Below are 13222 nucleotides of genomic sequence, written 5' to 3'. Positions count from 1 at the left end.
ATAGCAGTGAGGCTGTTCATGCTAGTGAAATTATTAGGCCTGCTCATTCTGGTCAGTCTCGATGACTGGTATATAAATAGGTATGCGATAATCCAGGGGCTGCATTAATATGATCTGTTTATACTGCTAGACTATGCTGGTGGTTAAGTTTAGCATCTACATGTAGAGTGTAGTAGTTCGGTTTAATAACTGATGTCACTGGTCGAGAATAGTTTGCTGACCATATATAAAGGCCTGTTAACTTAGAGTTTGGGCTTTTTGAAATCGGGTTGTGAGAGTAGACTTGAGAATCAGTGTTTTAGAGCAGGAGTTGATAGAGACTGAGAGTAGGTTTTATCAATAGAGAGACTTCGGATTGCGTGTGCTTAGTTTAGATAGAGAGTATGGAAATATGTAAAGAAGATTAGTTTATAATTATGAGTCATAGATAGGGACAGTAAGACACTTTTTATTGTGTAGTTATTTTCTTCATTTTGGTTACTTCTAAAAAGAATCGGAGTGGATTCTATTGGATACTGCTAGAATTGATCTGACTTAAATCATTTCTTACTTACTTTTGGAACTCTTTGTGAATTCCTACGTTGTACTCCTGGAATATATCTTTACTCTTTACTCTTTTACTAGTTAATTACATGCCCACATATAACAGATACATATGATATAAAACGTTTGTTTTAGATATTTAGTATATGGAATAATTATGAGAAATAGATGAACTACATTTATAGCGGAACCAAGTACGATTTAAATATTTTGTTTCTGTATTTCACAGGGGTGAGAGTGAAATATCTGCAATGCTCGAAAAACATGCAGACACAGTACTTCTTCCGACTCCTAATGAAGACATGTGCTACTTTAATGGTATAAATGTTTCACGGTACTACGTCCTGGAAGATTTTATGGAAAGCGTGGAAGCAGCAAACTTCGACTTCAAAAAGAAAGTTAAAGTTCAATTCATAGCAAACTTCGGTGAACACCAAGATATCGAAATCGCAATTGATGAAGGGGGCCCGAGAAGGGAATTTTTTCGTCTTCTTATAGACGCTGTTGTTCATACTAGTGGACTTTTAGAAGGTCCCGAAACAATGAAGGTAACATTTACACCTATCAGTATCATTAACCCTCTTTACTTTCAAATAACAACTACAATGATATTGATGTTATGAATTGTTATTAAACCATTTCCAGAAAGGAGAGTAATAATTTCGACGTTCAAAAAGCTAGTTATTTTATTTTGCTTGTGATAAAAAGAAGATGCTTGAATTGGATAAGACGCATAACATAATTTTTGTTTTGTTTGTGCGCTTTATCTCGGTGTCTGTCTTTTAATGTGTCTGTCTAACTGCGACTTTGATAAGTTAGAAACAAATAAGATAAAGATTCCCTTAGAATTTTGAAAATTGCTTTTTAGCACACTCCAACCATGAAGTTATCGAACATAGCACGTCATCGCATAATTTTCAATATAAATCGTTAAATCGAAAAATCATTATTCCTAGCATGTACGTATGATCTAACATAATAGCCCAGCGATTTTGCGAAATAAGTATTCGCTACTTTACGGTAACATATTTCTTATTCTAGCAAAATTATTTCGAGTCCGTGATTTATACTGTACATTGTTATCCCGGCTTATAGCGAGACAAAAGTGTGTAAAAGATATTAACTATCAAATAATTTGATTGACGGTTCAAATGAACACTACTAATAATATGGTTGCTTTCTTTTAAGGTGTTCTCTTCAAAAGTGTCGGCGTTGAGAAGGAAACATTATTATTATGCAGGATACGCGGTGGCTGCGTCCATCCTTATGGGTGGACAGCCACTGTGTTGTCTAGCCCCTTCTGTTGTCGATTTTCTTATGAATGGTCAGTCTAATCCCACACCGGAGGAAGTGACGGATTATGAAATCCGTGATGCCTTAAAAGAGGTAAGCCTAACAAAGTAACTATGAGAGTTTCTGTACTACTTTATGTAATGTGTAATAAGTATTATTTAGTATGGCAAATGCCTTTTGTTATCTTTACCGTATACGAATGATTGACTAATCTATCTGCAGAAGCATCAACAAGAGCATTTAATATGAAAAACATTCTATTCACAGTTAACTGATTCAAAAACGACAGAGAACATGAGAAAGATATTGGATGAAAAACTGGAATTACGTTTTAGCCTGGGAGTGGACAAGCCAACTTTCCTTTTAGACATCGCTGACAAAGAGGATTTAGTAAAAGACATCTGCTTGTCTTTTGTCATCCATAGGACATCAGCGTCAATTAGCCAATTTGCTGACGGCATGGAAGTACTTGGCCTGATGACTCTGATGCGGAGGTACACCGCTCTAAGAGATCTTTTGGTCTATAACAACAGGTATTGTTCCCTGTAAATAATGATATGATAACTGCATAGAATTAGTGTAAACTATCTTTAGAAAATGTATTTAAATGAAATGAATAATACATTTAACCAATGAACATATTGTTCTGAATTGAAAGCTTAAGATGTGTGTTGGGAATATTTAGTTTTAATTAATACGTATAATTCCAGGTTTGAAATCACTCCAAAACGTTTCAAGGAAGCATGTACATTCAATTTTTGTGAAAACGGGAGCAACAGACGTCCAGTAGAGGAACGCCTTGCAAAGCGATTTCTGGATTACGTGGATGAAATTTATCGTAAGTTATGCAAACTTTGATTTTGTTTCATTTCTGGCAATATACTTTTATCTAAGAGATGGAATAGTGTAATGATTGGGAACATCTGTTGAAACAGATAGTTGCCAAATTATGAAAAATAAGGCACATGTTTTAGATATGTAAACAGTTAACCCTACATATTACATATGATAAAGTATAATATTATTTATTATATCTATAATCTATACAACTTTTGTAATTGTGATACAGTTCTGAAGGATAAGTAAACTTATTTTTTCTATGCTTTTTCAGATCTATGAATACCATGGTAACTACTTCAAAAACCTTAGAAATTGCAAAATATCATGATATTCAACCCAAAAAGGCACAATTCTATACACATTCTTTTCTGCTGAAACCTAATTGAAATTAAATATCTGCATCCCAAGAACAGAATTAATCCTGTTTTGACATTTGTTTTGCGTTAAGTTTTTCTGCAATCTTACCTTGATTGTGAGGCACCATATTTCGCTGAGGGCAAAACTAAATTTCCTATGAAATGAACACACTTTCGGGAAATCCGGAAATTTATTTATTTCAGTTTTAACAAACGTGAAACCGTTATGTACTTAAGAAATAATTAACGATCATTCGTGTATTGTTGCAGGATATACAATGAGGACGAGGATATTTTGCAATGAAATTAATAACGAAGGCCGCAGGATATACAACGAGGACGGGGACATTTTGCAATTAAATTAATAACAAAGGCCGCAGTCCTGAGTTATTAATTAAAATTGCAAAATATCCGAGTCCGAGTTGTATATCCTGCAACAATACACGAGTCAAAGTTGATTATTTCTATTCTACCATGTATTATTTAGTTCTGAGGTCAATATAGAAAAACGGCAAAGAAACCCTGGGAAAACTTTGTAAAAACGGCAAAGAAACCCTGAATTTATTTCTTGAGTATTGCATTATTTTGTTGATAAGATATATATTTCTTTACAGGCACTACAGTACTACAATCAAGAGCATCTATCATATGGCATTGATTTTGGAAATTAAAAAAAATAAGGGGATAAAAAAAAGCCGCCTTCGTAGGATTCGAACTCGCGTCGTGATGAAAAATAGAGGAAAGACTAAAGCATTAGCCGACACGGCTACAGTAACCGTATTATTGATGAGTGAATATAAGATACATAACATTGTAACAGCCGTGACTCACAAGCGTGTATTATTGACACGAGCGTGTATTATTGGAAAATAATACATGGTTTTTAACCAATCAAAACTGTCGTTGCATAGCAAACATGGTAGAATACTTCATAATGAACATACCAGTTATAATTTACATTTGTTTTTGTTTTTTTCTTTTTTTTCGGTTTTTGTTTGTTTTCTTTTTTGTTTTTGTTTTTTGTTCGTTTTTTGTCTTCTTGTTTTAATGCATACATTGTATCATAAAACAGGAGTTATTTACTTTAAAATAAATCAGCCATGGCAAAGCAGTCTTTGTGTGGTCTGCTACCTAAACGTCCACTATTCTTTTTGTTATTTACAGGTGACCCACGCCAGCATGACGAACACGAAATAAACCTTCAGTCACTCCTGGGGTTTATTACCGGACTATCAAGATTGCCAGGTGTTCGATTGAATGGCATTCAGGTCAACTTTGACCACGAAGCTACTGAAGGAAGCCTTCCGCGAGCTAATACTTGTGGTTTCATGGTTGTACTGCCTGTGTATGAATCTTTCAGAGACAAAACCATATTCTGTTCAAAATTCGATATTGCAATTTTGTATGCAGGCGGAATGCATGCCTTGTAACTTTAAGAAAAGAACAAAATCTGCAGTGAAGACTAAAGCAAGTTCCAATAGGAATAAAAGGCAATTTTCTGAGTTTTCTTACTTCAGCCTCGGAAGGTATCCAATCCGATTCTATACACATCATAAATGGAAATGGATGCAGCAATTTATCAGTAGTCACATGATCATTTTTCAAATATGTATCGCATACTTTTGTTCACTTGCATTTGTGCATAACTTGATTTGAAACTTAGTTCTTGCTAAAACGAAGCAATTAAAAATGAATGAAGTATCATTTTAATTGTCATTTATCATTATGATATAAACATCATAAATCAGTTGACAAAGCATCATACAGCATGTAATAATTCTTCAGGGCTTCTTGCCAAGTGTCTGGCTTCATCAAACCAAGTCGAACAGTCATTTCTGCGGCGATGTCGTCAAATTCTTTCAAACCAGATAAAGTGGATGGTAATGTTTTTGTAAACCCCATCGTTATCAATTCTTCGTTGACAGGATGGATGCAATCCCTCGCACCTGCAAAACATACACATTAGGAAAGACATGTAAACACTAGGAATGGCTTTCATGTCGAAACGTAGGTCAGCAGTCCTCATTGTTAATATTGATTGACTATGGCAGACTAAAAGAATTCCAAAGCATAAACAAATTATAATAACCTGATATCTCTGGCATTGCATACAGGACATTGGGTCTTCCATTCGGACAGTGTGCATTTCTTGATAAGCTTATTTGGTGATTGTTCCATTGCTCAGCGATTTCATCAAGATATTGTTGAATCAGTGGCATAAATACGTATCGTAGGCATTTCCTGAAAGTGAAAATGGAGTTGCTAAATGTGAGCAAACAAATTCTACATTAAGCTTTGTCTATTTCAAAGTCTCAGGTGACATGTCACTAGCGGATCTTTCCTTAGAGGGACATATTAAATAGTGTTGCTATGAAGTATTGTAACAGTGTTATATCTAATTCAGCTGTTCAAAAGGTATCTATTTTTCGCTTTTAAATAGTTAACTTCATATATTATTAAAGAAATTTTTTTTTACAAAAACAAAAACGTACGACCAACCAATAGCAGCTCTCGCCCTTTGATGAGCTTTTCATGTATGGTTTATTTTTCAAAAGACAATCCAATGACGTCATAAATGCCGCAACGTGCTGTAATCGTGACGTAATTTCATTTATGACATCATTGCGTTGTTCTTTGAAAAATAAACCTTACCTGAAGATAATAGGATCATTGCTTCGAAAGATTGAGCTTTTTCTGGTTCGTCTTGCATTTATTGAAACCCTCTGCGCTGTTAAAATCTGGCACAAAAGTCTTCATCCTGGGCCAGGTTCCTCAATATCTATGAAAATGTCAGAGGTTTATCATAGAGGTAAGTAGTCCTTGTTTGGCCGTTTTCAAACCTGACAATTGTTCAAATAAAATCAAAACCGCGGCTATAACATCATCTTATTACTATTTTCATCAATGTTTTGACGGCATCAACATGTTTGCACATATTCGCAATCGAGATACCGAAAGTGGTAATGGGGATGTTTGAATGCAAAATTACAGATACATTTAGACCATGATACAGTACATACATTGAGTTGTCGTCATGCGAAACGTAGGTTCCCGAATTGACCAAATCCATGAAAAAGTTAATCCACCATTGCGCAAATCTCTTCCGGAGAAAAGACCACCATGACTCGATGCGCTGAAAAATATATAAATTATAGCAAGGATATATTTGACGTTAAAATTTAGTGTTCTTCATGAAAAAAACCGCTTCTACGACCATTCGATTTCTCTGATGATCAGAAAACTAAAAGTACTAACCTGGTTAAGTTTTGATGCAATATGTTGGAAGCCGTTTTCGCGACCAAATCCTGGTTCTTCCTGTCTAAAGACAGACTGTAGGGCGCCAATTACTGAATTTTCCGTACCTCGGTCTGCTTGTATGTTATATGGACAACCTAAATACAACGGAAACAGCATGCATATTATCAAAATACGAATCGACACATATCAATATTTCATCGAGTTTTGAAAAAAAAAAAAAAAACCATTTTCATCTCTTTTATTCTTACCTCCGAGACGTTGAACACTTTCCATATAGTGATTTGCTACCAGTTTCGGATCATTGTTCGATGGACCGACAACAAGCCAGATGATTTTTCTGGAAAACCTTACAAATGAAAGTATTTTTTACTGTAAATGATCATGGCGGTAGATTAAATTAAATTAAAATCACCGCCCCATGTTAGATAAGATACTGTTATACCGCTTCGAAATTTAGAATATATGAGTTTTCTTTCTATACTTATACATGTACGTTCTCCGAGGTGACGAATACGTTACAAATCACATTCACAATGTGAATGAATACAGGTCAAACAATGCATGTGAAATTGGTTAAATGATAACGACCAGATTGTTTACACAAAATAACATATCTGGTATTAACAATTATGATGCATAAATTATTATTAGAAACCTTATTAACACAAAAGGTAAGAGTCAAACGTGACATATCAAACTATTTGCATCGTTATGATTCCTTTCTTCACCACGTTGAAAACAGCATCACTGAAAAATCTTATTTAAACAATGGGAGGTTCTTAATTTTACGTTGTTCACAAACAAATTAACATTCAATTGACTGACTGTCTTTGTTGATTTGCACGCCAACTCACCCATCTATGCATCCGTGTATTGGAAATCCGTACGGTTTCAGCTTGTCATATCTAGGGAAACAAGACACATGTGTGGCTGGCTTTGATTACCATTCAACAACTAAATACAATAAAATATATGTGTGTATATCACTCAAGAGTTTTAGTACAGGTTTTCATTTCGATTGGAAACCAATATACTACCATTGTGTTATGCTGAACACTTTATTTGCGAAATTTGAATTGGTAATCATTAGGTCAATGCTACAGATCTAAAAATAAATTTCTAACATCCTCAGTTATATCCAACGAAATTCACACATAGCCAAAACATAACCCGTTGATAGTATCATGTTTATAGTTATTACAATTATCTTGTACAACATATCGACAATATCTCAAAACATCAGAGTCTATCAGATGAATTGATCAAACAAGAGGCCAATGACCAGATAGTAGCTATAGGTGGGCAGTTCCTTTTTTTCAGTTTCAGTTTCTTTTATTAGCTTAAGTTTTACAACTTATCACTAAAATGTAACAACCATATATAATAAGCACCCTAGCGGCTAGCACACCCTCACCCACTCACACCAACACGCTCTCCCTCTCTAAACCACCTACCCACAAAACATTAAAAATACATAGACAGCATTATTTTAAGAATTTCATGTGTACATACATTCCATGTATTACAATACAACCTAATATTAATCGTAATTGATTTACATACACACAGGAAATTAACATATAATTTTCCATATGTAAAGTATACAGGAGAGTGTCGAATGACATATAAATATATACTAGATATATATATATATATTATATTTTTCTAAATTCCTATCCGTTCTTTTCTCCTTTTAGATGCTGACACTAAATCTTTACCTAGATTATTTAGATCTTTGATTTTTCAACATTTAGAAAATTAATAAACTTGAACATACTGGGATTATTGATAAAAATTGGCTTAAGGTATTTTGAACGAATGTCCGCATATAATGGACACTTAACTACAAAATGAAACTCATCTTCTATGTCATTACTATCACATAGCATACATACTCTTTGGTTCCTATTTACATTTCTATATCTACCCCTTTCAATTTCCAAATCATGTGCTGATAATCTTAGTTTACCGATTGCCTTTAAATATTTAACATTTATAGGTTTTTTTCAGATATGTCTGTAAAGATAGTGTTTCTACAAGATGCTGGTACAGGTGACCTTTCGAAGACGTTTTAATAGTATCTAAACATTCTTGCTGGAAAATATCAATAAGCCTAGATTTAAACAGTTTACAGTGTGAATCATTTAATATAGTTAAATTGAAAATATATCCTAAACTAGCTTGGTTTAAATCTTGTTGCAAATTTGTGATCAATGGATAACGGTAACCTACCTAACTCAAAATACAAGAAAACATTTGGAGTAGACTGTCTTACTCCCAACAACTTTTAAAACCCTAATGTGTACTTTCTCAATATCGTTTGCCTTGTGGAATCCCCAAATGTCACTTCCATATGAAAACACGCTATGATATAGGTGTCAAATACTGCTATACATGTTTCAAAATTGAAATGATTCTTTTTACATACATTTATCATCGCAAACAATGCTTTGCGACCCTGCTCTGCTATATTCTTTTGAGTTTGTAGAAATTTACCGTTATAATTTAACATTAATCCTAGATAATTGGAACTGTCTACTACTTCAATTTCTTTATCATCATAAAACCACCTTTCATTTTCTTTAGTTCTACCCCCCATTTCTAAATACAACAATTTTTGTTTTGTCAACATTAACTGTAAGACTCCATTTCTTTGTGTACTCCTGTTAGGAGTCGAGCGTCTGTTGTAAACCATCTATGCTTTCAGACATGATAACCATATCGTGTGCATACATTACTAAAAACAAATTAATTGTTTGTATTTCAACTGACAGAGAGTTATTTTTTATAAAGTCTATCTCTAAATCATTAACATATCATGTATACAAAATCGGCGAGAGAATTTCCCCCTGGAATAATCCACATTCACATTTGAAAAAATCTGTCAAACCATAATATTTTACACAACATCTAACATTGCTATACAAAGATCTAATTATTTTCAGCATCTTTCCATCTATACCTTCTTTGACCAACTTAAACCATAAATTTTGCCTACTTATAAAATCAAATGCTTTTTTGTAATCAATAAAGCAGCAGTATAATCGCTTACGTCGTTTAAGTGTTTTATCTATCAGTGATTGTAGGGCAAATATTGCATCAATAGTAGAACGATTTTTCCGAAAAACCAACTTGCGCATCTGTGATTATATTATATTTCTCATCTAATTTCACTAATCTCTGATTTAATATAGACGTGAATAACTTTCCTAAACAACTGACTAGTGTAATGCCTCTGTAATCAATACATCCTATATTCCATGAGCTTGGAAAACAGCCCGAATTAAAAACTCTATTGAACAGTATAGTTAATTATGGGACTAAACTGTCTTTACAATGTATAAACAATTCATTAAGTATACCATCAATCCTTCAAACTTGTTCACATTTACAACGTTTTAAAATGTCCACCATCTGTGCGTTAGGCCTAATTGATGTCAATACTGTCCAAAAACACATCTGTAAACAAGCAAATTTTATCAGCAACACTAAGCTCTGGAATATAAATAGCAGACGACACACCACTACATGAGCACTGTGTGGAGCACAGCTGTATCAACGTACAAATGTTTATACATAGTAGTTTAAGAAGAATGTCCAAAATCAATTAATTAATAATCAGTGCCAAATCAATCAGTACTTTAAATCAATAGGGATGTGTCTAAACCCATGAGACAACAACTTAAAAAGATGAGAACAAACTAACCCTTAAATCCGTTACAGAATCATTTGTTCTGGCACGCTTTCATAAGCTGTTGGACTACGCCTCCCAACTAAAAATAGTTTCGTGATATTCAAACTTCCTCGCGAAGTCATGTCTACCTATGTGTAAATCTGAGTTTAATCTCGAACCCTCATCTCATGAAATTTTTAAAATCCAACAACAAAAAAGACAAAACATTCAAAATACTATTTAAAATGGTATTATTCCAAATTGAAATATATATATATATATATATATATAAAAATAAAATTAAAGCTATGTTTTCTATACGTACATTGTAGAACATCATAAGGATGCGGGTCAATCAAGCTTCGTCTCGCTTTGTACACACAGTGACACACGTGTGCCAAATTACCATCGTAACGTAGAATATTTTCACTTGTGTTATTTTATGAGACTGTAATATATTGTACTAACGCTTGTTTATGGTAATAACATCTTGTATACTGTTCTTATTTGTTAAATATATTACAAGTCACTGCTGCCTAGCCTGTGTAAGAGCAGCAACAATGCAGCATCAATTCCAAATGATATCATAGAATGGATGGACCTGCTCCTGCCGGTCCATAATAATATTCTTTATCAAATTTGATATTTTACATAATTGAATTATGTGTTGTGAACTATTTTTTCTTCTTTGACCTCTTGTTACATATGTATACACCAGTATATGGCGTAAAAATATACATTTTTTATTAAATCGTTTGAACATACCCATCTATATGCCAAGTATGATTAGGTCCGAGTGAGGAATAAATTCTCCTTTGAAGACGATGCCGTCTGCGGTTCTCCACTCCTGCTGGATCAACTATTCTCATGACGTGCATCACTTGATCCCTTATGGGTAAATGAAATACATATATTCAGATGTTTATTCAAATGTTACACAATAATGAATGAAAATTATTGCAAATATAAAGTAGTCAAACGATTTGTTCACAATTTGTAGGATCTAAGGAGCAACTTCATACTGATCCGCATTTATGTGCAAAAGAATTCATACTTACTTTTAACAAATGTGGTGCCTGTTCAGAAAGTTAACACTATATGTTATCCATCCTCCATTCTCTTCAGATAATATCATTTGCATTTAATGTATGGGTTACAAATGAAAAATAGCAGATCATTACCTTTTTACGACAATGCCTTCGCTTTTCAGTATTTCTGTCATCTGTCTATAACCAACAGTTGGTGGTAACAGCTGCATTCTTTCCTGTTAATAAAAAGGAATACACGAAAAAAGTTTAAATCGTTATGTTTAAACGACATTTAAGTCACCGTATTCAAAAAACAATAATAAATAGTGTAACATAGTAATATATTTTACTAATACCTTGAGTATGGCTTCCAATTCTATGTTTGAAACTTGTACTGGTCCTCTTCTCTTTAGATTTCCATGTTTCTTAAGTCGTTTACATATTGCATTCGCGCTAGGAAAATATAATATAATAATATTAGAGAGAGAGAGAGAGAGAGAGAGAGAGAGAGAGAGAGTTAAATATCCTCACATAATATTTAAGAAGATGACACCAATAGACCGGATACCAATCTACGTCATCACACGCTTATTTTTAGGCTACCATTTTTGACTTCAAGTGTCCTTATCAATCACATTCAGGGGTCAGTTCGGTTAAATTGATAGACCCCCGGAGACAAACATAGAATGATACGTAATGTTTTATTTTCTATAAAGCTGAAAATGCTATCTAGACATTATCTGAAAGAAATAACTCATTATGTAACTTTAAAATTATGTTTGTCTTGGTTCCGTTGGATCTGTGTATTGAACACAACCGTTAAATGGAATTAATAGAGAACACTTACCGTCCTTTCAGCCTAAATAGCAATCGATGTCCAATGTGGTGTCATAGATTAGTACCCTTACAACATAAGAGATCGACATAGCGGATTAACAACGTCATTGTGTCGTGTCATGAAATATCCACGTAATAATTGAACTTAAACCTTTAAAAGTATAACCATACCTTATAGTGATTTCATGGTACTTCGACATTACATTGGAAATAATTTTGTAGGTTAATCCACATGACGCGTAATACATCAACAGATCCTCAACTGAAATATAAAACTACCGTATATAGCATTACAATCTGTTAACGAAATATACTATATACAAATCAAAACAACAATAACGAAAAACAGTATTTTTAGCTACACTTACAAGTTACATATAACAACTTTTTTATAGTGACAAATTTGTAGCATTCGAAGATTAAACGTTTGGCGACAATATTGTATTGATTGGCATATAATACAGGTCTCAAGGATGTAGGAGTGAATATTACAGCTAAGGATTAGCTGTTGCTTGACGTAATCTTAAAAAATGGGGAACATATTAACGTACTTACCATCAGTTAAGCATGTAGCAGGAAATTCAGCCGGTGATGCCATAACAGTAGCAAGCAGCAACATTAGCAGTAAAACATGAGCGGTAATTATCGTCATTGTATTCTGTATAACGAGTGCACAGTGTATGCGAGTGCAAAACTACAGACACCCAGGACATGTCACGTCATTATTTATAAAATGTTCAAACTATGGAATAGTACAATGACAAATTTCCAATCGGTTGATAACTACAAAACCACGAAGAATATTTTGCGCTAGGATAAAACATATAACATGCACACAGATGTAAACACAGATGTAATAGGGGTAGATGTTTCGTCGTAGTATAGCGGCTAAATCATGAATAAAGGATATTTATATCTAAATAAAAATTGATGTACACGTGTATGTATCATACACGCCTGCAGGCTCTCCATACACTCCTGCAACATTTTTGTAGCCAAAGACATTCCGGGCAATTAATCGCCAGTCTATGTGATGACAGCGTTATCAGGGAGGCATTTGTCAAACTCAATAACCTTTATGACTTGGCGTTTCATATGTTTCTGTACCATGGCTGTTTTCGGCCGCTTTTTGGTACAGAAAGATACAAAAGCGACCGACTCATTTCAAATATGCTTTCACATCTTTTTGTACCATACTATGGTACAAAAAGATGTAAAAAAACTGTACCATGAAAAAAAGTGTTACAGTTTTTTCATTTCATTTTGCCAGGCTCTTGTCGGCCATCGTACATATGCAAGCATGATGCCAGATATCTGTAAAGGTGCCGGCCTCATTTAGAAATACACTGCTCACTGACTCCGTGCAAAGAAAGTCTGTCACATTTCGATTACGA

At 33.9% G+C, this 13222-nt stretch overlaps 2 protein-coding genes across 2 annotated transcripts; one reads left to right on the top strand and one right to left on the bottom strand.

Annotated features, from left to right (window-relative positions):
• Nucleotides 1–651: 651 nt before the first annotated feature.
• Nucleotides 652–4608, top strand: LOC117343106. Its single transcript, XM_033905417.1, has 5 exons — nucleotides 652–1091; nucleotides 1732–1929; nucleotides 2104–2369; nucleotides 2547–2674; nucleotides 4197–4608. Exons 1-5 carry the CDS (start codon nucleotides 795–797, stop codon nucleotides 4460–4462), a joined length of 1155 nt encoding a protein of 384 aa, XP_033761308.1. The 5' UTR covers nucleotides 652–794; the 3' UTR covers nucleotides 4463–4608.
• Nucleotides 4609–4722: 114 nt separating this feature from the next.
• On the bottom strand, nucleotides 4723–13054 carry LOC117343107. The gene is made up of 10 exons (XM_033905418.1): nucleotides 12000–13054; nucleotides 11348–11444; nucleotides 11145–11227; nucleotides 10729–10851; nucleotides 7145–7195; nucleotides 6539–6636; nucleotides 6288–6424; nucleotides 6053–6165; nucleotides 5122–5273; nucleotides 4723–4978 (listed from the first exon to the last, which is right to left on the bottom strand). Exons 1-10 carry the CDS (start codon nucleotides 12074–12076, stop codon nucleotides 4770–4772), a joined length of 1140 nt encoding a protein of 379 aa, XP_033761309.1. The 5' UTR covers nucleotides 12077–13054; the 3' UTR covers nucleotides 4723–4769.
• Nucleotides 13055–13222: the final 168 nt, after the last annotated feature.

Source organism: Pecten maximus, chromosome 15, assembly GCF_902652985.1.
Source record: "Pecten maximus chromosome 15, xPecMax1.1, whole genome shotgun sequence".
Classification (NCBI taxonomy): Eukaryota; Metazoa; Mollusca; class Bivalvia; order Pectinida; family Pectinidae; genus Pecten; species Pecten maximus.
Note: the sequence above shows the minus strand (reverse complement) of the source record. Positions and strands in the feature narration are given on the sequence as shown.